The sequence below is a fragment of the Mercenaria mercenaria genome, chromosome 1, assembly GCF_021730395.1.
Source record: "Mercenaria mercenaria strain notata chromosome 1, MADL_Memer_1, whole genome shotgun sequence".
NCBI lineage: Eukaryota > Metazoa > Mollusca > Bivalvia > Venerida > Veneridae > Mercenaria > Mercenaria mercenaria.
The window spans coordinates 18,497,229-18,520,762 of record NC_069361.1 but is presented as its reverse complement, the minus strand read 5'-3'; the positions used below and the strand labels follow the sequence as shown (position 1 = coordinate 18,520,762).

The 23,534-nt window shown below is 35.0% G+C and overlaps 1 protein-coding gene across 7 annotated transcripts in view; it reads left to right on the top strand.

Annotated features, from left to right (window-relative positions):
* Nucleotides 1-22,368, top strand: part of LOC123544851 (uncharacterized) — a 107,624-nt gene extending 85,256 nt beyond the window's left edge. The window contains exons 5-7 of one of the 7 annotated variants that reach the window (XR_006685186.2): nt 15,429-15,570; nt 17,534-17,711; nt 19,064-22,368. Coding sequence is in view for 4 of the 7 variants with exons in the window: in XM_053541230.1 (XP_053397205.1) it covers nt 15,429-15,570; nt 17,534-17,616 (225 nt within the window). In the remaining 3 variants the exon portion in view is untranslated. Of the gene's footprint in view, nt 1-15,428; nt 15,571-17,533; nt 18,548-18,966 lie in introns of those variants that run through there. The other 6 variants (XR_008370601.1, XR_006685177.2, XM_053541237.1 and 3 more) reach the window with 6 other exon arrangements.
* Nucleotides 22,369-23,534: the final 1,166 nt, after the last annotated feature.

Below are 23,534 nucleotides of genomic sequence, written 5' to 3'. Positions count from 1 at the left end.
AGGAATAATGAAGTACTTGTGTGGTTAAAAACTTAGTGACAGGTCATTTCACTGTAATGTCAATTAAGTTATAGTACATTTATCATTATATCTAAATTCAAGTAAATTAGCGGATCTGAATTTATTTCATTTCAGTAGACTGAAAGCATTTCATTTTTGTTATTATACAATATGCATGTATTTTGCAGTAAAATAATCAGTTATAATTGAGGATTAAAGATTTATCAATGGCTTGATAAATAGGACTTTCTGCAAGAGCCGCTCTAAAATGGAAATTAAATAAAAAGTTTCTGAACCTCTAATAACGTGCTTCGTTTTGTTCAAATCAAGACAAGTATTATACTCAGTCTTAACTGTTAAAAATGTACAATACAATACAATACAATACAATACAATACAATAATTTTATTCAGCTTTAAACAATGTTACAATGTTTCTAGCAACGTTATTCTTTTAAATTCATTTTCATTTTTTTTAAAGTATGGGTTCCACCGCTACAGTGCGAAGCATGTGCTACAACATGCAATTAATGAAATTTATTTCTTTCTGTCTCTTTCTCTCATTTTAGTATCAATTTGTTTTGTTCTAAAATCGCTTCTACAGCAAAGCATTTTTTCAACCCTATTTTAATAGTCCCTTAATGATTCCAGCCATAACTTACATTTAGAATGTGAAATAAATATACAAATAACTTTTTCAAGTGTATAGACATAGTTCACAGACAATTGTTTTTATGTACGATTATGACATTCTTTTGAATAACATTGGATATTGAGTTAGATACCATCCCGAAACTAGGACATTAGCCTTATTGTTAAAGACACCTGATTTATCAAACAGATAGAAAGACAGTCAGGCAAGTAGATATGATTATTAGACATATTATCAACTGTGAGTTAGCTGAAATTTCAGCTGTTGTTCTTTGTAATAGCTTGAATATTTGATGTGTTTCTTTTTCATATATTTACATCAAAAGTTTTCTGTTTTCTTATTTAAAAGTGTGTGGCATCATTTCATGCAAATTAATATGATTGTTTGAAAAATGCATGATTTTCTGATACACCTATCTCAGTTAAAACTCTTGCCATATTAAGACAGATTTTATGTGGTAACATAATGTTTTGTTAATGCAATTATTACATATAAAAATATGTTCACTTACATATTACATCTTAACGAATATAACATATAAACGAAAAAAGTGTTGTTTACATACGCAAAATAATTTAATGTCAAATGAACGTTGCCATAGCAACAATGCACATTTTTCTTTAAAAAATATTTTTGTAAATTTTCATGATAAATAATTCAGAACATCCAAATTAACTGTTCAGTTTAGATCTGTTTTACACCAAAACGGTCTGTTATGATCATGTATGAAAAAAGCAGACGTCATTTCATGTAATATAATTTGACATAATGATCGAGAAAAAGAAATATGCTGTCTACATAATCAAACAAATTTATGCCACCATGGCAACTCACAATATTTTGCAACAAAAATCAGCCCCATAAACATGGATTTACCTGATTAATTCTTGAAAGAGAATGCATAACATTTAGCCAGTAACAAATATTTTCTGCAACATTGGAAGTTTTCTTTCATGGCCATTTCTAGAAAAATCCTGCCTTCATTGGCAAGGCAGGTTTTGATTGTTAAAATGTTTCCTCCAAAGGTTATGCTTTAAGGTCACACAGAATGTAGTTTCAAAACAACTAAGATTCATCCATCCGGTAAGTCGCTGTACTTCATGTGTGCAGTTTAGGAAAGATTATAAAATTAACTTCTGTAGTGCTAGAACAATTAGGATTGTGCTTCTCAGGTCATGAGGGCAGGAAGGTTGGCCTTATTTGTGCAATATTGAACTACTTTTCAGTAAAGACCTTTTTACAGAGAGCTATTTCCTTAGCAACGGGAAACAATTTTCGCGCATGAGCATTCTACTTAGGACAAAATGATATGGCTGTACAATATGAATTACGTTTCAGTTATATTGTATTTCAATCAATTTAATCAATCATGAGTTTCTTTTATAGTAAATATCCACCGAAAGACAAAGGAAACTATATGTGGATCTTTGCAAACCCACAGCTTTAACTAATGCGCATTATCATTGATGATTTTGAATTAATAAACTTTTTTTTTACAGCAATTTTCATCTCGACAAATTTAGGTTAAGAAAAATGAAAAAAAAGGTATTTTCCATGAATTAATAAAGTAATAATAATGATTTTCTTTTATATCCTAACGTGGTCTCACATAACTTACCACCTGTCGCAATTAGCTTACATGATACTTGAAATATTATTAAAAGTCGAAGTTGAAATAAAATGTTCAGTTAACAAAGTTCAGCCTTTGATTTTGTATCCAATTATACACAAATGGGGATCAGTTCATTCCGTATTAAAATTGTCAATTTTCATTTCTACTTATTCTTCGAATTTGAAAGGTTTTATTTGACAGTACGAAAGTGGTATGAATGGTGAATGCGGCGGTCAGATTTAATAGAGAGCGGTCGGGTAGCGGGGAGGGGTGTTCTACACTTACATTCTTTATCTGTTCTATTCTTTGCGGAATTCAAGTTTATCATAATTATTCTATTAAATTATGGATAATGACTTCTGTGCACGATACATTTTCGATATGAAAATGATCCAGCATGTATACATAAGAAATAAAAAAAAAAATAATAGAGATTTATGTTAGGTATTTTCCTTCAGTATGTAGTTATAGTCCTTGATTTGATTCATATCTTACGAATTTAGAATTTTTGTAACTACACTGCCATCGTTTTAAAAGGAAATATTCATTTAAGTTCCAAAGTGTATTCTTATAGATTTTAAAGTACTAGATATCACGTGAAATGTTTATTTTTGATTCACAAAACAGCCCCGCTACGTGATATATTAAACCGAGTGCGTTCGTATAATGCATTGATGACCGAAGGCATTAAAGTATATCACATCAAAGCCATCTTATATGCTTCAGTAACTTTTATCATCCGCCCTGTTTAGGGGACACTCTCGAAATTAAGTTAGGGTCTTGATTACCTAAATGTGCTATGTTTTATCATGTCATGTGCACGATAGTTTCGTAATGATTTCCGGTATATCACTAAAAACTTCAGTGACATGGAGCCGCGACCTCCAAGTATGTAGATGTCATTCAAGTCTGGGAAAAATATTTACAACAACTATTTGAAGTTGTGGGAAAAATAGAATTAATGAAAAATGTGACATTTTTAAATGTAAGGAACAAGTTTTATATTTGTATGATATGTGGAAATAGACTGAAACTACTTGTTCTTTTCTGACGAAAATAGGAATAAAGCTGGCTTTTCATTTAAGTTATGATTAATGACATACATGTCTTTAACCAAAGCATACTGTACGATGAATTACTTGACAGAAATTATGTTTATAGTGGCAAAACAATTCGTAAGGAAATGATAATTTTATCTAGGTTTTCTTATCGTTGAAAATTCTTTTGCCACACGTAAAGAGCGCACCCGCGTTACAATCAAAACATCCGTGGAATAGCATAGCAAACAATAGCTTGTGTAAAAAGGTCTATTTGTAAGATGTACACTATTCCATAGGCATGATTTCAACTGGAAGATGAGTAGAATGTATTAATTCCTTTTGTTTCATTTCCATTCACATATTCATAAAGCACTATTTCTTGACTTAACTGCAAAACAAAATTACAACAACATTAGCACTTTGTAATTTACCTTAAGCCTGCTGGCGGTAAATCATTCCGCCTTTGCAACCAGTGTAGACTAAGATCAGCGTGCAGGCTGATAATGGTCTGCACCAGTCAATTTTCAATGAACACCTCTTCGATGAATACATGGTACAGCATAAACAGAATAATGATGCAGTCTATTATAGACATTTAGCAGGCTAAATGTTAAGATAAGTATACGGTTACATAATATAAGACGGTAAAACATCTTTTAAAGAAAGTGTTTTGTTTAAACTGAATGAAAGCAGGACTGATAAGTTGCAATGCATCCAAGAACAAAACTGTAACCTTTTAAAGAATACAAAAGCTAGTTAAGATTCTGACATACAAGACACACAATTCATGTAACAAATGCGTAATGTTAGATATAAACATGATTAGGCCTTATATTATGTAATAAACATGTGACTGACTTGTGATTTTTTTCTGGTATCAGGGTCACAAAGTCTTGCATACTGGTCTTGCATACTGGGTCGAAACTTTTTGAGAAAAAGGTTCACTTCATGATAGAATTAATGTTATATAGTCTTAGACATATTGACAAAAATATAAATTGTAGTACCTTCAAGCTGCCATTAGTGTCAAACGCGTTTAATTTCCGAACGTTTTTTTGTTTAAAAAAAAGATATTGGGCAAAACCATAGGGGTATAGCACATGCTTAGATTGAGAAAAATGCCAACATCAAAATCCAAAATCTAAAAAAATCTCCCCATATATAATAACATAAAATATGAAAAGGGACATTACTCCAAATGCCAAATGTGATATCGTGCTACAGATTTCCATTCGATCGCACCGCAATTTCGAATAATTTGCTTATATGTGCAACAACACACGTGTAACGTCAAACAATTTCAGAAAATGATTAATTTTATCACCTTATAAAATATTCAAAAGTCATAATTTTCTATTTTCTACACAATGTATACTGGTCCTACAAGAAGTCGTTAAGGTATTAGACCCCTAATTGTAATGTTTAAAAATGGTATTTGCTAGGAATATTCTTTAAGCTGACTGTGTTTTGCATTGTGTTGCAAATTTTAAACAACTATTACTTTGCTGTTTTTATAAATTTTGTATAGATAATGGTATTTCCTCAAGCTCATTTAGAGATAAATTGCAAAGTGATAGCCACTGTCCTAAAACTTTGCAGGAAAAATCATTGTACCATCAATTTTAATAAAAGAAACACCAACCTATTGGTAAATAGTAATAAAACACAAAATAAAGCTGTCAATATCATTTTCTCGGGTGCCTCAAGTAAACGGATTTAATGAGACAGAATTCTAACTTCAACGTTGAAAAATTATGGCCGAGTCCTGTGGGACTGTTTTAAATTTTGCTCACTTCATTCAAAAATAATCTTGGGGCAGAAGTAAAACCTACCTACATTTTTTCCACAAATTGTAATCATAAGGGTAAAGGCAAAATATAGAACTTTTTGTTTTTATTGATTTTGCATTTTTATGCCCCCGCCCCCACCCCCGCCCCTTCGAAGAAGGAGGGGTATATTGTTTTGCAGATGTCGGTCGGTCGGTATGTGGACCATTCTGTTTCCGGATGGTAACCAAAGAACGCTTAGGCCTAGGATCATGAAAGTTGATAGGGCGGTTGGTCATATCTAGTAAATGACCCTTATTGATTTTGAGATCACGAAGGTCAAGTTCACAGTGACCCAGAACAGATAAACGGGGACCGGATGATAACTCTAGAATGCTTAAACATAGGATCATGAAAGTTGATAGGGTGATTAGTCATAAGCAGCTGATGACCCCGATTGATATGAGGCCAGTAGGCAAAAGGTCAAGGTCTCACAGTGACCCGGAATAGTTAAATGATTTCCGGTTGATAACTAAAGAACGCTTTTGTCGAGGATCACGAAAGATTTTGGGAGATTAATCATGACCAGCAGACCCCTATTAAATTTGAGGTCAGTATGTCACAGGTCAAGGTCACAGTGACCCAGAATATTTAAACGATTTCCTAACGATTACTCATAAATGCTTTGACCTAGGATCATGAAAATATAGTGTAAGGCATGATGCCTCACGACCTTGTTTTCATGCAATTGTTTTGTATTGCTTTTACGGTCTACCAGTTGTTTTTCATTTTGATGTTAAATTTGTTAGGCTATCTGTCAACTACTTTTAAATCACAGTTCATTGTTCTGTAACATTCCAGGTATTGACAGATAACAAGTCGCATTGGTAAATTGTTGTTTACTAAATTACATTCCAAAATATTAGAACTTTACTTATGTTATGCGGTTGTTCAGTTAGCGAAGCTGTAAATTGTAATTATAGCTTTCGCAGGGATTCTTTATAAAAGTACGCAATGTCAGCTTATTCAACAGTTCAGTCAACAATTACCTGCTGTATAACATTAAATCGATGTTTTCATGTAATGTCCATTGTTAACTTTGAAAAGTTTCTGTCAGTTGAAATTTTGACAGTTGTTAACCATCTTGTATTTTTGTAAGTATGCACCGGGTGACTAATCTCTGTATAGGAGGACCGAAATCGCTTCAAACTCTAATACTCTTCATACTAATAGTAGCTTTTTATTGTCAAGTGTTTGATATTTAATACTTGGCATGTAGTGATTATTCGCAGCGTTCGCAGCGTTCTGTGTTATTCTATTTTTTATTTTTGTCCAACTTAGGCTGTTTACACTAGTTTAGAGGTTAAGTCCCGCCTTATTTGCATATAAAGAAAAAATCGTACTCCAAATGACGTCATGGTTGACCGAAGTAAGTTCGTAGCCTCAACTCGGATACGGATCTGTCCGGGTATCAGACTTTGGCCTTATTTAGATTTGCTATTCATCCTCATTTGCATACCAAAATATTAATTTTTAGAACTCAAGAATCATCACTTTGCCTCCGTCTCTCGGCTAGTTAGACTATAATTTCGGTCGCTCTCCGATATTTTAAATCTTATACTTCAAAAACTTGTACAAAGTGTTCAGTCTTTGAAACATCAAGGTACATTTTACTATCAAATTATACAGTTTTATCTATTAGCTGTATTTAGCTGTTTTTCTCTTAGAAAAAAAAAACTGTAAATTCTAGAGTTTCGGTCCGTCTGCTTCGCGACTTTCGCCGATAGTTCTTTATCGATTTCTATTTAGACTTAATTAATATTTATTGTTAAGGCTTCACTGGAATAAAAGTTGTTTGAAGCCGAAAGGAACGTTGTCTGTAGTTTATTGAACTTAGAAATATTTTAACTCGGGTGCTACCAGCCGTTATAACTTGGGCGCTACCAGCCTTGTCTTAGGCACTACCAGCCTATAGGGTCTCGACCAGACCCTAGTTTAATCAACTTATTGATTACCCCAAATAAATAAAACAAGTAAACCCATACAATATTGAAATTGGAGGAGTTAGTCCCTGGACTGTAGGCCCTTGCCCTTGCCCTATTTATTTTAACAGTTAACAACAACCCAAGTACAGTACAGTAACGGCGGGGGCACTACAATATAAAGGGAGACTAGTCATGACCAGCAGATGACCCCAATTTGGCCTAGGGTCGTGAACGTTGATAGGGAGGTTAATCATGACCAGCAGATGACCCTTATTGATTTTAAGGCCAGAATGGTCAAAGGTCAAGGTCACAGTGACCCGGAACACAATAGAACTTTTGCGTACAGTGACCAAATAATTTCTGTTCCTTGTGCAATTACTGAATGCATCAACAAGAGGTTGGGCATTTCGTGTTCGCTCTATGAAATAGTTTAGAAACAACTCGTATTCTAATGTTCATAACATCGCCAAACTCTATTGTTACTTAAATATTTTAGTCAAAATCTGCTGCAGTACAGCCCCGTTAAGGACGAGAAAAAGACACGATTCACAAATTATGCGGTTGTACGTTAGGAATTCCAAAACACATTTCATTAAAAAGTGTGATCTCGTTTCCCAGGTGACCCAGAATGTTCTGAAGCATGGCCCGGGTCATCTTAGATAGATATATAGCTCGATTGATTCGGCTTTTCAGTTTTTCCGTGGTCCGGGTTTTCCCAGTATCTACTGCTTACCTGTCATGGCGGAAAAAAGAATTGTTTATCAGTCAGAAGAGAAATGTTAACAAGGCTTGCAGGGGTGGGACATCTTTTGTAGTTATTAAATTTAGTAGCTTTTTTTTAAACTATGACCAGATTTAATAACATTTCTCGATATTTCGTGCAATACTTTTATAGGTACATGTACATGTCAACGCTTTACGACTTCATGTACGACGGGTACATATTTTGTAGAAAATTGTCAATTATGAGTTTTGGACACTTTTAGATGTGATAGAAGTATATTTTGTTCTGAAATTGTATGGCTTTACACGTGTGTTGTTGTACATATGAGCACATTAGCGAAGAATGGAAATGTCAAAATTGGCATTTTGGAGTTATTTTCCTTTTTAGCTCTCCTGAGCCAAAGGCTCAAGACCGTCGGGCGCTTTGGGTCGTGCGTCCGTCAACAATTTCTAAAAAATCTTTTTCTTCAAAACCACTATTCCAATTTACACCAAACTTCACAGGAGTAATCTATGGTTGGCTCACTTTCAAAATTTAAAAAAGAATTGAATGCCACACTGAACTTTGGTTGCCATGGCAACTGAAAGGAAAAACTGAAAATCTGCTTGTCCAAAACTGCAAGCCGTAGATCCTCGATATTTGGCATGTGGCCTTATCTAATAGTCCTCTATGAAGATTGTTCACATTATGCTCCTGGGTTGAAAAGAGGCCCCGCCCCGGGTCCCAAGTTTTACATAGACTTCTATTAGGAAAAGAAAACTTTAAAAATCTTTTTGTTTGAGACTGCAAGGCCTAGGCTTTTGATATTTCGTATGTTGCATTGACTAGAAGTTCTCTAGCAGTATTGTTCAAATTATGCCCCTGAGATGAAAAGAATTTCCCCTCCCTAGCGTGCCAAGTTTTACATAAGCTTATATAGGAAACAACTTTAAAATCTTATTTCTGAAAGTTCAGGGCCTAGGTCTTTGATATTTAGCATGTAGCATTGCCTAGTAGTTCTCTATCAAGATTGTTCAAATTATGCCTCTGGGGTGAAAAGATGCCCCGCCTCGGGGTCACTTGTTATACGAGTTATATGCATTGTGTAGTAAAAATCCTTTAAAAATTATCTGATCATATTGCCTAGATTGTTTATTTATAAATACCCAATGACCGCAAGTAAGGCTCACTTGACTTTGATCTTGACCTAATGACCTACTTTCTTGTTTTAAAGAGACAGCCTTAAAATTTGGAGGACATATGCAGTTTTGCACACTGATCAAAAACCTAACTTTCAGTGACCAGGAATTTGACATACTGACCTACTTTCTTAATATTTAAGCATCAGTTTGACATTTGAAACATGTAGCTCATATAACTCAGGTGAACGATCCAGGGTCATGATGATCCTCTTGTTATATTTTATGTTTATACATGGGTAGATTTTAGATTTTGGATTTTGATGTTGACAAAGTATGTTTCTCAATCTCAGCACGTACTGGGCAAAACAATAGATATATACTCAAATAATATTTTTAATCCCTACATATCGCTTAAATATTTACTACATGTAATCTGAAAATCCTACTGTCATTCCTTTAAAGTAAACCATCAAATATCTGTTAAGGTAGTTTCATATTCTCCACGATCTTGGATGTTTACAAATTGCGGATTGATACAAAGGACGGTAAATTATCAATCATTTTGATTAAAGAAACGAAATTGCAACACACGGCAAATTTAAAATACATACTTGATAAATATTGTTTGTCTTTTCATTTATTTCTCGTGCGAAGAGAGAGTGTTATTGAAAACGAAACTGCATTAATTGCCGCGAACACGTGCTAAACTCTAACATGTTTTGTAACGTAGCTTGGTTACACCTCAAAATTGTAGCAACGCGCTTTGGTAGTCGCTACCAAAATTCGGCCGGGTTTTGGTAGCGACAAAGAACGTTGCAATGATACATATGATGTGTTAAGGATCATGGAATGGAACGTGTTTTGGTAGGGTTTTTCTACACCGGGGGCTGAGCTCATTTTACATTATGCATAAAAGAGAGAGATAAAAGGAGTGAATGCATCCTATAAAAATGGTCGCGGAGGGGGTTCGGCGTTCTCCTCCCGAAATACAGTTTTCGTATAAAAACAACCAAAACGATTCCTGAGAGTGAGAAAGGGTCCTCACACGACGCTTCCTATGCAATAACATTTTATTGTTTTATTTTTTGTTCTATTTATTTCCGAGGGATCATTTTGTGCCAGAGTCCATTTCACATTGAAGTAGGCCTATTAGCTTATTTATTCGCTAAAAGATAAATATCTTTCCTGTCATGAAACCTGAACCAAATATATTATAATTCCATACCAAATACTTTCAAACTCCACACAAGTCTTTGGCAACGTGCGATGATCTCACGGGACAGGGACCGTAGCTCTGGGCCCAGTTGTTCGAAACTTTAACAGTTGATTAAGCTAACAGCTGATTAACTTTTAAAGTAATACTTCAACAATTTAGAAAACTTAGAAAAACAAATTATGACTTACGGAATATGAACACAAAAACGTCTTTTCAGTAATATTAAAACATCGTACTAGTGTTTCCCACCAAGACTGGTATTTTGAATCAAACTTTAACAGGCGATTAGTTTAACAGTCTGTTAAAGTTTCGAACAACTGAGCCCTGGCTTACCTTTTGTCATAATAATGCCCGTTTTATAAATTTTGACAGAAGGTCTTTATATTATATGCAGGCTTCCCAGAAGCTCCCGGACATAATACTTTGAATTCTTTCGAATTATAAAGTGACCTCTTATGGAATGTTATTTATTCTATAATTCTAGCATAAATTTGATCAGAATATGGGATAAAATGTCAGTTCCAAGTATTTTGGTTTTCTACTGCCAAATCGCATTAAGGCTAACACAGTTAGGTAGTGACTACCAAAACTCGGCCGAATTTTAATAGTACTACCAAAATTCGACCACATCAGGGGCTGGACTCATGCGTCCTCATTGTCAACATAATCATTGATTTTTAACACTTTCAGTTTCGTCAACAACATTATTTTCACCACTGTTTTACGATTTGTGTTTGGATGGTGATTTTGAGACGTATAACAGCTTTCTCTATATTTGATATGGAGTAAAAATATTTTTTGGAAAGCTGAACATGTGAATAAAATGTTTAATTTTATAAAACCTAACCAATTTCACAACACAAGCAAAATATAAGTTATCTTGATTACAAATCGTTTAAACAATTGTAGGGTATGCACTGTCATGTCTAAGATATAAAAATGTATGCAAAACACAATTGAGCATCGCCATGAGAAAACCAACATAATGGCTTTGCGACCAGCATGGATCCAGACCAGCCTGCTCATCCGCGCAGTCTGGTCAGGATCCGTGCTGATCGCTTTCATAGTCTATTGCAATTAGAGAAACCGTTAGCGGATGAGCAGGATGGTCTGGATCCATGCTGGCCGTAAAGCCATTATGTTGGTTTTCTCATGGTGCGGCTCAATTAAGAATCGTAAGAAATAGGAAAATACTGAAACATGTGGTTAATATGTATAATTCTATGAAAATTAATCATTTTCACAACGCAAGCAAAGTATAGGTTACTTTGATTACAATAGTCTTAGAAATAGAGAAATGCTGAACATGTGGTTTAACTTATTCTTTGAAAGTTAATTACTTTCACAACGCGAGCGAAGTTGACCTTAGTTTGATTACAAAACGCTTAATCAATTGTAGGGTATATAAGTTGTCAAGTCTAAGACGTTAATATCTGTAAAACACAATCAAGAATTGTAGCGACTACAGGGGTTGGTTGCATACTTATGAATCACACATATATACGTAATATACAATTATTTCCTTTTAGTAAGGTCGATATGTGGATTTATCGACCTGATAAAAGCGATATTGACCGAGGGCGCAGCCCGAGGTTGATATCGCTTTTATCAGATCGATAAATCCACATATAGACTGGACCTAAAAGGCACCAATTGTTTTATTATTAAATCCAGCCTAATTAAATAAGTATCAAAATTTAATACAAATATCTGCAGCCTTTGGTAATTATTCGCACTAAATATGACGTCGCATTCTTTTTGGCCCAGTCTTCGAGTCAATACGGCTTTTTATCTTTGAACATGTGACTACATTTAGACCAATGGAAAAGATTATATATATGGATTTAATAATAAATATCTAACAGTATCAACAGAGTCTGTTTTGGTAAATCAAATCTGTTATCAAGGGCCAATTAATTCCTTCTATCGTAGATGCCAAATGTCAACTATTTCATACCACCTGACCTGATATGATCTTCACATGCACGTAAACGGAGCCAATCTATTGACCATCTTGGTTTCTTTATCACATTTTTATTTCTAAAACTACACCGCTATTTCTTCCACATTTTAAAAGAAGATTCCGAATGCTGATTCTTTGCGGGACTTCCTCTAATGTGCCTTCAGAAAGGTAGATGCTGGGTCTTATAATTCCTGTTAACTTAATTATTTCTCTACAATGCTCTACATTTTTTAAAACAAATCGTACTGCAGGACTGTCCTTCAGACAATTTTTCACTATTTGAATTTGTACGTGCAATGGTAGCATATCAAAGCGAAATATAGGAGTACGCGTATTTTTATTCTTATGACGCCGTCTTTCAATTAATCGTTGCAAAGTTAAAATATCCAAAAGCTCTGTGGATGTGCTAATGTGATATATGGTTCTCGTTCCAAGTCGCATAATTATTTATCCTGAACATTCAGTTATGATAATAAGGTTCATTTTAGCCAAGGTACCAACATTTAGTCGAGTAATGGACACCCTTAGCAAATGTGCAACTGAATCTCAACTTTAAAACAGATGTAACAATTCAGGAGTGTACATTTGTGCATTCAATCCAAAGGCAATCCTACATCCCGGGGTGTACGAAAAGTTCTTCCAGCACCACGTGAAAATATGAGAAAGTTATGTCCGGTAAACAAAAATACAAGTGCCTGATATTTACTCGGTCAACCTCGGTAACTCTCGATGAATAAATTAATCAGTAACTCTCGGAATTAAATTCTCTACGAAGTTGGATTATTTAATTGCATTTCAATACATAAAACTAAATTGAAAAATTCTAAACATTTTTGCCGGATAAATGTTGCATGTTTACCGTGTATATACTTTCAAAGGTATTATACAAACCGTATTATGTGAACTTTTTTCCTGAATCGCCTGACTTTTAACCTTAGACAGACTATACTTACTTATCGACGTTTGTGAAACCTGTCCCAGGGCCGGGTCATGCGAAAGACATATCAAATAATTGTGGTAAACAGTTGTGTCAAGTTCCTTCAATATCTGTTGATATATGTCAACGTTAGACTCACGTGTATGCCAATGGTCCTGCTTGACTGTATATATTCTCAAGATTAAAAGGTCAAGGTCAGATGAGCGATTAAGTTCCATTATGACTCTCTTTAAAATAATATTATCCATTCGTCATAAAATATTCTTTCTTTTTTTAAATCATTAGATTTTTCTTAGTACCGTTTTGCGTTGGATGTGTACATATCCAACGCATTTTGGTTCTCAACTACCAAAATTCGTTGAGTGTAACGCGTTTTGGTATTGACTACCAAAACTTGGCCGAATTTTGGTAGTGACTACCAAAACGCGTTCTACCAATTTGAGGTGCAACATAGTTTAATCGTTTTTTTCCCAAATACGTACCGCAGAATTTGGACCCAAAATGACATGGTGCGTCAATTATGTCAAATATGATTTGAAGGACAGTGCAAAAGTAATAACTACTATCAGAAAATGCGGTCCTGTAAGTTTCAATCGGATTGCCTGAGAAAACCAAGATTTATGACCTTTTATTCTTCTATATGTTATATGTTCAGGCTTAAGGTCTTTTCAAACAATCTTTTTTATAGTTCATTATGAATTGTTGTATTCCATTTTGTGTACGCTTGGAGTCATATATCCCACGCACAATTAAGAAGTTTCAATTAAATGTAATAGAAATGATAACAGTTAAGGACATGCAGCTCTGCAATTTTCATTAACATGGGTAGAGGAAGACAAGATTTATTGCCCTTTGTCTTTGTATATATAATACATTATACAGTGTTTTATTCAATTTACAGTCCGTCTGAAGTCATATTCAGACAATGATTTTAATAAAACATTGTACAAACGGTATAAACTATAAGCGAATGCGGCCAGAAAAGGTTCAGTCAGATTGTTTGCGGAAGACAAGATTTATCGCTCTTCTTACCTATGTGTAATTATATATAATGTTTAAATAGTGATTCCTCTTTTTTACGTAAATAATGTTTACCATACAGGTTCTTTCTTTGCAAATGGCAAAAATCTATTTTTCCTGTAATATATTGCGACAAAGGTTAACACGTATTTAGCTTTGTTTGAAACTGAAGTATGCGTTATCATCACTGGTTCAAGGTCACAATCGCTGTTAATAAAATACTAAAATCTTCAGTTAGGAAAAAGATATATCCACCAAACTTGGCATTTTCAAAAATTGCATGGAGACCATGGTTTTAGCTTTATTTTGGGTTGCTTGGGTCAAGCTGGCTTACGGAAGGTCGGTGGTTCTACCCAGATGCCTGCTCGTGATGAAATAATGCACGGAGGGGCACCTGGGGTCTTCCTCCACCATAAAAGCTGGAATGTCGGCATATGACCTATCATGTGTCGGTGCGACGTTAAATCTAAAACAAGCACAAGGGAATTGTTTCGAAAAAATAGGAAATAGCAAAATGGTCATCTCACAAAATGTTCAGTTAGGAATGGGGTAAGAAGACCAAATCCGATAAACAATTTATAGAATACCTCACTGTTACGACACCACTATTTCAAAAGGTTTATACATGTTACTAAAGCCTTACGCACAGACACAGATATAAGCCCCTTATCTCAAACTTTAAACTGACACCCCATGATACAGAGTGGTGTCTAGTCTAGTTCACATTTCAACTTGAACTTACTTTGCTTTGTAAGAGGAAGTTGCCAAAATTATTTGTCATTAATAGATAGCGGCTAGAATTATCGGAATCATCAGCGATGCGAATTCGGTACAGAAAGTTAAAAAAATCATTCCTCGTCCGTCTTAATTTTCGTTATATGAAAAGGTTTTTATGTCAGCAATGCCTATTCTTCTGTCTACCTCGCCCAATTCGAGTATGGGTGGTTGTGAGTTCCCATTTGTCCGCGTCATAAATGATATTAGCAGCTTCCTCGCTTCTCGCTCAGATAGTAATAGGACTTCACAGACTGGTGTCAATATAATGGAACTGGATGGAGTCTCTTAGCACGTGTTACTGTGTGATATTCCAGTAAGGCAGCACTATAAGGTTGGATATATTGCGCTAACTGTGACATGAATTTGACTGAAAATATGTTTATCATTGCACAGCAGAATATTTGATATTGTGAATAGATTTTGCAAAAGATACTTGTAGTATTACGATATGTTTAGGTTTTATTTGATAAATGTGGTAAGCAGTGTGCAACAGGTTATCTATAATGTTGTCTTACCCTATACCCTCTCTTTACTTGTAAAGTATATTGACTGTAATATGACGCCCAGGCAATATGTCTATGTATTCCTCAAGTTGTTTTAATTGATACTTTTTCAGCATGTCAATGAGAGTAACAAAGCAACGGAGACTGAAATATGCTGTTGTGACACACATGCTTGCACAGACCCAGAAAAAGGCAATAGGGAAAATTCAAATAACATAATCGCGGGTATTGTAGGCTGCTCTCTAATTTGTATTGGTAAGTCGAAGGCTATTTTGACTAGAATACAAACATATTCATGTGTGGCCTAAGTACGCTCCAATATAAGAAAATCAGGATCAATATGAAAACACCAGGGCCAGTACGAGAAAAAGTGTCAGTTCCGCGGATTCAAGCATTTTGGGAATACAAAGGTTACCAAACAATGCACTGTGGTTCCACCGTATGAATATGGAGTAGTATACATGTACAGTTTTTAATGAATGCCATACTTGAATTTGAAAACAAATAGAAAGAAACGAGCCATGATTCTGACCCATTTCCTCATGTTGTGAAAATAAACTGTTGCAAACTACAACCAAAACGATCGAAAATAGAATTAAACAAAACCTTAACTAAGAAATACGAATTAACTTATGCTAAAAGTGTCAAAAATCTGAAAAAATACAAAGACTGCACTTTGCCTAACCTTCAACAAATTGATTTTTTGTTTCTCCATTTACTAAAAAAGTAAGGTTGTTTCGATTTGGAATTTGAGAAAAAATAAGAACAAATGGAAACCTTTCTTTCCTGTATGTGATTACCAGTTCACAAAATATTTAAGTAATTTCTAAAGATTATATCTAATACTTACCAAAACAGCTACAAACAAGTGAATGAAGTATTGCCATGCAATACAAATCCCCTACTGGAAGGCACCTAATTTTCTCTACTGCAATATAACATAATGAACTGATATCTGTCAATAAGTATAAACAATATTGTACTGTATATACAATATGTTATGACAAAACACTTGGATTAAAATTTGAATATATGAATATAAAAACCTACAGTTGTTTTCGTATGGATATTTTTACGGCCATTTATAAAAAAGTTATCATAATAGTTATTTATAGTAACAGCAAATGGCAATTTCTCCTAAAGAAAAAGATATATTTACTGTAAGTCCACAAAAAAACTCTTTATCAGGTAGAGATAGGTCAAAATACACCTAAAAATTGGATGTAACATGCATGTTGTACCACAGACATGACAGAAAAGTGGTCTCGATTTTTCCCTGCGGCCAGTGAAATCTGAAAAGCATTTGAGGACGTCCACGCAATTTTCTGTACCTTCACATAAATTGAAAAGTACGGAAGCCTAATAGGGCCGTTTTGAGTTAGAACTTGGATGAAAACAATTAGAAGTTAGAAGTTTTGACTTAGAACTTAAAGCTTAGACCTTAGAACTTAGATCTTAGATGTTAGAAATATAAAAAAGCGCGAATTTACAGGAAAACACAGTGAGGGCCGAAAGAGAAAGAACAAGGTAAAAATTCAGATTCTATTTTTTGATGTTTTTAATTTTGTTTTCTTTAGTTTAACGACCGTTTTCAACACGTTTTCAGCCATATACTAGCGGATAGTACTATACTTAAAATATGTGTATGCCTATACAGTTAAACTCGGCTAACCAAGGGTTGTCTTCCACATAAAAACTTCAGCACTCGGAAAATTTCCAGTTTTCGCAGGTTTACTGTGGTTAAGTTCAGCTGTGCACAGTTGCAGTTCCATAGTTTTTCCACAGTTTTTAACCGATGTTTGGTCCCCTTTTTGGACATTAAGTATGACAGACCATGCAGGTCAACAGCTCTTGATAAGGCACTGTAGGTTTATTTACTCGTGTTTGGCACAAAGAGGAATATCATTAACATAAAACAGGGATGTTCAATCATCAAGAACTTACTATAATGCAATTTCAATACTACGGGATATAAACACTTAGTAATACCCTTTAGAGCAAACTTTTTAAAGATATCTGGTACCGTAGTGCATTTTGCATTTCGGCACGTTTATCAGGCGTGCTTCTTCAATTTCTTATCATAAGATAGTAGTAGTTGCAGTTTACAAAATAACATCTTTATGGTTTGTTTTCAGTATTTACAAAAATTTTTTTTTTATACTTTTACAGATTTTACTAAAATGTCATTTTTTATGTTGTTTTTTTCTTCGGACAATAGCCATGACGTCTTACTACACAATGATTTTTGGAGTGCTGTTCGTCTATATAACAACAGTAAATGGGTATCACCGATGCCATTAATGGAGCACATCTTAAAAGACTCGAATGTATTAGAACATACTTCATGTGTTGCTTCCCACACAATGATATACTAGCAATGCTATACGTTTTAAATGGTATTAAATTGCGTCAGCTAAAGCGTATTTTAAAAGCTAATAATCTATCTAGACGTAAAAATCGTACACCAGAAGATATTGTGAGGTATCATATTCATGCAACAATCCAGCGAAGTGGTCAATATATGAGCTATCGATCTTTGTGGCAAAAGTTAGTGAAAGATTATCGCCTAATGGTATCGTGAGATCAAGTCTTAAGGCTTTTGAGAGACAAAGATCCATACGAAAAGCACACCGGCTGAAAAGGCGAAAACTTCGTATGGCATGTAGATGGTTATGATAAACTTAAGCCATATGGGTTTAGTATACATTGGGCAATCAATGGTTACAGCCGACGAATGTTATGGCTTGAGGTAGCGAACAGTAATAATTCACTATCTGTAATATACGGAATCCTGTTTCCGCCATCGACTTTTCGACTAGACAAATACGCGAAAACTTTAAATTAAGCATCTAATTTCAACTTTTCGTGCTATAAATTTACCACGAAAAGTCGAAATCTTGAAGTTTTTGACCCGACAATTGTCGTGCAGACGTCAGCTTTTCGACCTAGAATCAAGCGCGAAAAGTAGAAATTAAGAGAGCTAATTTCAACTTTTCGTGCTAAGATATTTCCTCGAAAAGTTGAAAAGTCGAAGTTTGTAACGCGACAATTGTCGTGCAAATGTCAACTTATCGACTGAATTTGTAGGGCGAAAAGTATAAATTTAAGTCTTAACTTCTACTTTTCGTGCCAGTTCTTTGGCCGATAATTTCGCGATATTATCGCTTAAATTTCGACTTTTCGTTCTAGGGTTAGGGTAGGGGTTAGGGCTAATTAGTTTAGGGTTAGGGCTGGGGTTAGGGTTAGTTAGTTAGTCCCAGAACGAAAAGTCGAAATTTAAGCGATAATATCGCGAAGTTATCGGCCAAAAAACTGGCACGAAAAGTAGAAGATAGGCCACTTAAGTTCAACATTTCGCGCACAAGTTGATGTTTGCACGACAATTCTCGGGTCAAAATCTTCAAGATTTCTACTTTTCGTGGGACATCTTTGCGCGAGAAGTTGAAGTTAAGGCTTTTAAATTTCTACTTTTCGCGCTTGATTCTAGATCGAGAAGTTGACGTTTGCACGACAAGTTTTCGACTTTTCGCGGTAAATTTTAAGCGCGAAAAGTTGAAATTAGATGCTTAATTTCAAGTTTTCGCGTATCAGTCTGGTCGAAAAGTCGATGGCGGAAACAGGATTCCGTAGTAATAGCTTCATACTTTTTAGAAACAGTAAAGGAATTAGGTATTGTGCCAAGGCTACTTCGTTGTGACAGAGGAACTGAAAATGCAAAAAAGGCATTGCTGCAGCCATTTTTTTTCAGATACGAAGGTACAGACAGTGTTTCTGGTTTGAAAAGCTTTATGTATGGGAAGAGTGTATCTAACCAGCGAATAGAATCTTGGTGGGAAATATTGCGTAGACAAGGAGTTCACTAGTGGATTTCGTATTTTAATGGCATGGTGGATGCGAATGTTATTGATATAACAAAGAGGGTGCACATGAATGTTTGAAATACTGCTTCATGGATTTAATCCAAGCAGTACTCGATATGATTAGACAACAATAGAATGTCCCGGAATGATAATCCGTGTGGAATGCCAAATGTTATGATTTTTGTACTTGAAATATATGGCGGACACGACTTTGGTCATAACGTTGACCAGGAAGATATCGAGATATGCATGGAGTTGTATGGAGAACAAAAGCAGCTATATTCAGACGAAACAAAAGAACTGTTTCAGCTGTTGTTTTGGATCATGTAAGACCTACGGTTGCAGAAGAAGCTTCAGTTTTGTACACACAAGCTCTATTCTGAAACTGTTAAGTGTTTTAAGCGTTACGTATAAGGCGAAAATAAGCAGTGTTCTTAAAACAGGAGACAAATAAGACAAATTAAACTATACTTTTCTTATGTCTTGAGTAATTTATTCGCATCTGGAGTATTATTTTGGTTCATATTATCATATTATTTACCCTCGATCAATTTGCTCATGTAGCGCTGAAATAATTATGTACATGTATTTGTTTCCTGACATTTAATGAATTGTTTGCATACTGGTACTTACATATGTTAATAGATGATACAATTGTTTTTAAGATCAGTATTAAAACAAGAGCCATGTTAGACATGGCCAATCCCCCGTCAGGAAACGTGAATTTAAGGTTAAACTTGCTCCTAATTTACTCAGTGTATGAAGTTTGAAGGAAATCCGTTTAGTTCTTTTGGAGTTATGCTCCGGACAAAATGTTAAAGTAAATATAATAAAGGGGAATAATTTAAAAAAATCGATAATGTAGAGTTATTGATCTGGCAAACTTCACTTCCCCCAATGTACTCTGTCAGTGTATACAATTTGAGGGAAATCCGTCAAGCACTTTTGGAGTTATGCTCCGGACAAAAGCGTCTCTGACGCACAGACTGGGACAATTTCTAATATCACTCCTCGCATTTGCGGGGGATAAATAAACTTTTAGTTTTGTCCTGTTCATAATCTAGAGTATCTTTGCAAGTAGTCCCAGAGCTCAGACTGATATAATTGCACTTTTGAGCACGAGAAATATGTTCATATATTTTGAGAAACCACTTAAATCTTAAATCTTAGAACTTACAACTTAGAACTTACAGGTTAGAACTTACAACTTAAAAGTTAGAACTTACAACTTGGAACTTAGACGTTACAACTTAGAACATTATTTTAGAGCTTAGAAATTTTATAAAGATGTACAATTTGTAACACAAACATAAATCTTATTAATTCTTACGTCTCCCATCCTCTTTCCACTAATAATACCATTACTTAAGTATCACAAATAATAATCCATAAAATATATGAAATTGCAAGATTTGATATTTTAAATTTTAGTGTTAACAAGTTCTCAAACTGCTCTGTAACTATAAATGCGGAAGAAGCTCTTCCAACTCGTTTACAACTATGTTAAAACTTATAAACGAAATGGACAACAATGAAAATTGTCTACAATACATTACCTTGGAATATCTGGAAAACTGTTCTGCAGGAAACAGTCAATGCCCTAAGCTTAGTTTTCCTATCTCGTTGAGTCTTAAAATAATGTATCAGTCAGTAGCCATAATCCATTGTGCAAGCGCATGTTTACTTCTGAACATAATGGTTTGTGTTGGTCTAACATGCTGCTTTGATTTCCATTAAAGATATGCCAAAATTATCAAACTTGGACATGCAGTATAATTCTATTACTACCTGATAGCATGTATGTTTGGTTGACAGTTTTCCGTTGCTGTGCACTTCAATGTGTTAAGTGAAGATAATGCCGTATGAATATTTGAGGCTGGTGCTTCGGAAATAAAGAAATCGGACTATTAAAGTAATATTTCCTTTCTTGATAGTAATCACCCTTATATTGTTATTGTTGTTGATGTTGGTAGAGATTTTGGCAGTGAAAGGGAAATAACTTTTGCATGCAATTTGTTTTACTTAAAAAGTCTGCCTCAGTCATCATTAACCTAGATTATAAGTAACAAAAAATCCAGTGGAGATATTACAACAAAGTAATCAATATATATCAATAACAATTTTTAACTTTATTAAACACAGAAATCGAATCATTTCTAAACAAATTTGAAAGTCAAAAATTAAGTTATCAGAAATGCGGCCAATTATTTTTGTACACATTTTGTACGAGACAAACTTTAGAACTATTCAAATGACTGTGAAAGTGTACACACGTATGTGTATACTTTCGCTTGCCAGAGAAAACCTCATTAAATCTAACAAAAACTGAGCTCAGGTGAGCTTAAACAACCACATAGACACATTTTACAGCTTGAGAAATTGCGAACAGTGCTAACAATTCTGGACAACAAAGAAGCAAATGTTAATGTAGCTGAAATGAGCAAATAAAACCAGATAAACTTATAAAACTTCAGTAAGACTCTATAAACTTTAAAAAGTAAGAAAGAATAATGCTTACAATATTTAAACCACAAAGGAATATTATCAAAATTGCACTGAGAAATTAAGACAAGATGGCGAAATGGTCCCAGGCCGCTCACCTAAGAACGCCTGGAATAATCTTGCTTAAATGTGACTGAAGAATTTGTGCGAAGAACAGCCTGGAGAGGACTAATTCCATACAGAATGTTTTTCTTTTATTTGACTGGATGACCTAGTATGTGACTCATACTCGATCTTGACCTAGATTTCATCAAGACAAACATTCTGACAAAATTTCATGAAGATCTAGCGTAAAATGCAATCATATTGCATACACACGGTTTTACCCAGGTGACCTACTTTTTGACCCGTGCTGACTCGTATTCAAACTTGACATAGATTTCACCAAGCCAAACATTCTGATTAAATTTCATGAAGATCCAGTGTAAAATGCAGCCCCTATTGCATACACAAGTTTTTTTTTATTTCACCGACTGTCCTTGTTTCTGACCCCAGATGACCCATATTTCAACTTGACCTAGACTTCATCAAGACAAACATTCTGACCACATTTCATGAAGATCCAGAGAAAATTGCAGGGCAACCTAAGGAACAAATTTTTGTGAAGTTTGGTGTAAATATGCCAAGTGGTTTTGAAGAAGATTTTTGAAGTTTACTATAGAGACATATAGGGAAAATAAGTTCAGCCATGTTTTTATCGAAATAGAACGGCTGGAGCAATTATACTAGAGAGTATCCAAAATCATACCTACAAAACATTTTTCAAATAAGCTGACGTTTCCGAGAAGAAGAAATTTAACGAGTTTCTTTTCAGTTGCCATGGCAATCACAGTTCTGCATGGATTTCAATTCTTTGAGCAATTTTAAAAGGGGGGCACATCCAAGGATCATTCCTGTGAAGTTTGGAGTAAATTTGCCCAGTGGTTTGGAAGAAGAAGATTTTTGACGGACGACAGTCATGGTGTGGTCACAAAAGCTCACCTTGAGCTTTTGGCTCAGGTGAGCTAAAATCACACACAATTTCAATCAACTATGAGACATCGTTAAATCTAACATGAGACTAAGCTGGGGGCCTCCGTGGCCGAGTGGTTAAGGTCACTTGCCCCTCATCGATGTGGGTTCGAGCCTCACTCGGGGCGTTGGAATCTTCATGTGAGGAAGCCATCCAGCTGGCTTACGGAAGGTCGGTGGTTCTACCCAGGTGCCCGCTTGTGATAAAATAATGCACGGAGGGGCACCTTGGGTCTTCCTCCACCATTAAAGCTGGAAAGTCGCCATATGACCTATCATGTGTCGGTGCGACGTTAAACCCAACAAAATAAATAAATGACACTAAACTCATGTGAGCCTATACAACTGAGATTTATCTAGATTTAAACTCTGCAATAAATTCAATAGCTGTCTGCCGCTCTTCGCTGTTGTAATTCAGGCCGCGACTGACCACATTTACCACTCTTGGAATAGCCTGATCTTCCAAACATTTTTCTGAGACTGTATAGTGTTTCCTTCTTTTCTATTAGTTCAGTGATTTCCTTCAGAGAATCTCCCTCTAGAGGCCATACTTGCTCTTCTGAAAATACCTCAGATATGATGCATGACAAGCTCCAAACATCAGTGCTGTTACAAGCAGGTGAGTGGTTCAAAATAATTTCAGGTGCTTGGTAGGCAGGTGTTCCGGGCTGAAGTTCGTTTTGATTTGCGAATGTTGTCAGTGTACTGTTTAATGCATTTAATTTTAAAGACCTATATCGCACAGTTTCACAACATCAGCATTCTCTAAAAAAATAATGTTCTCTGGCTTGATGTTGGGATGTCTTATTCTGCTGTGTGCATCAATTTCACGCAAAGCTTCTTACA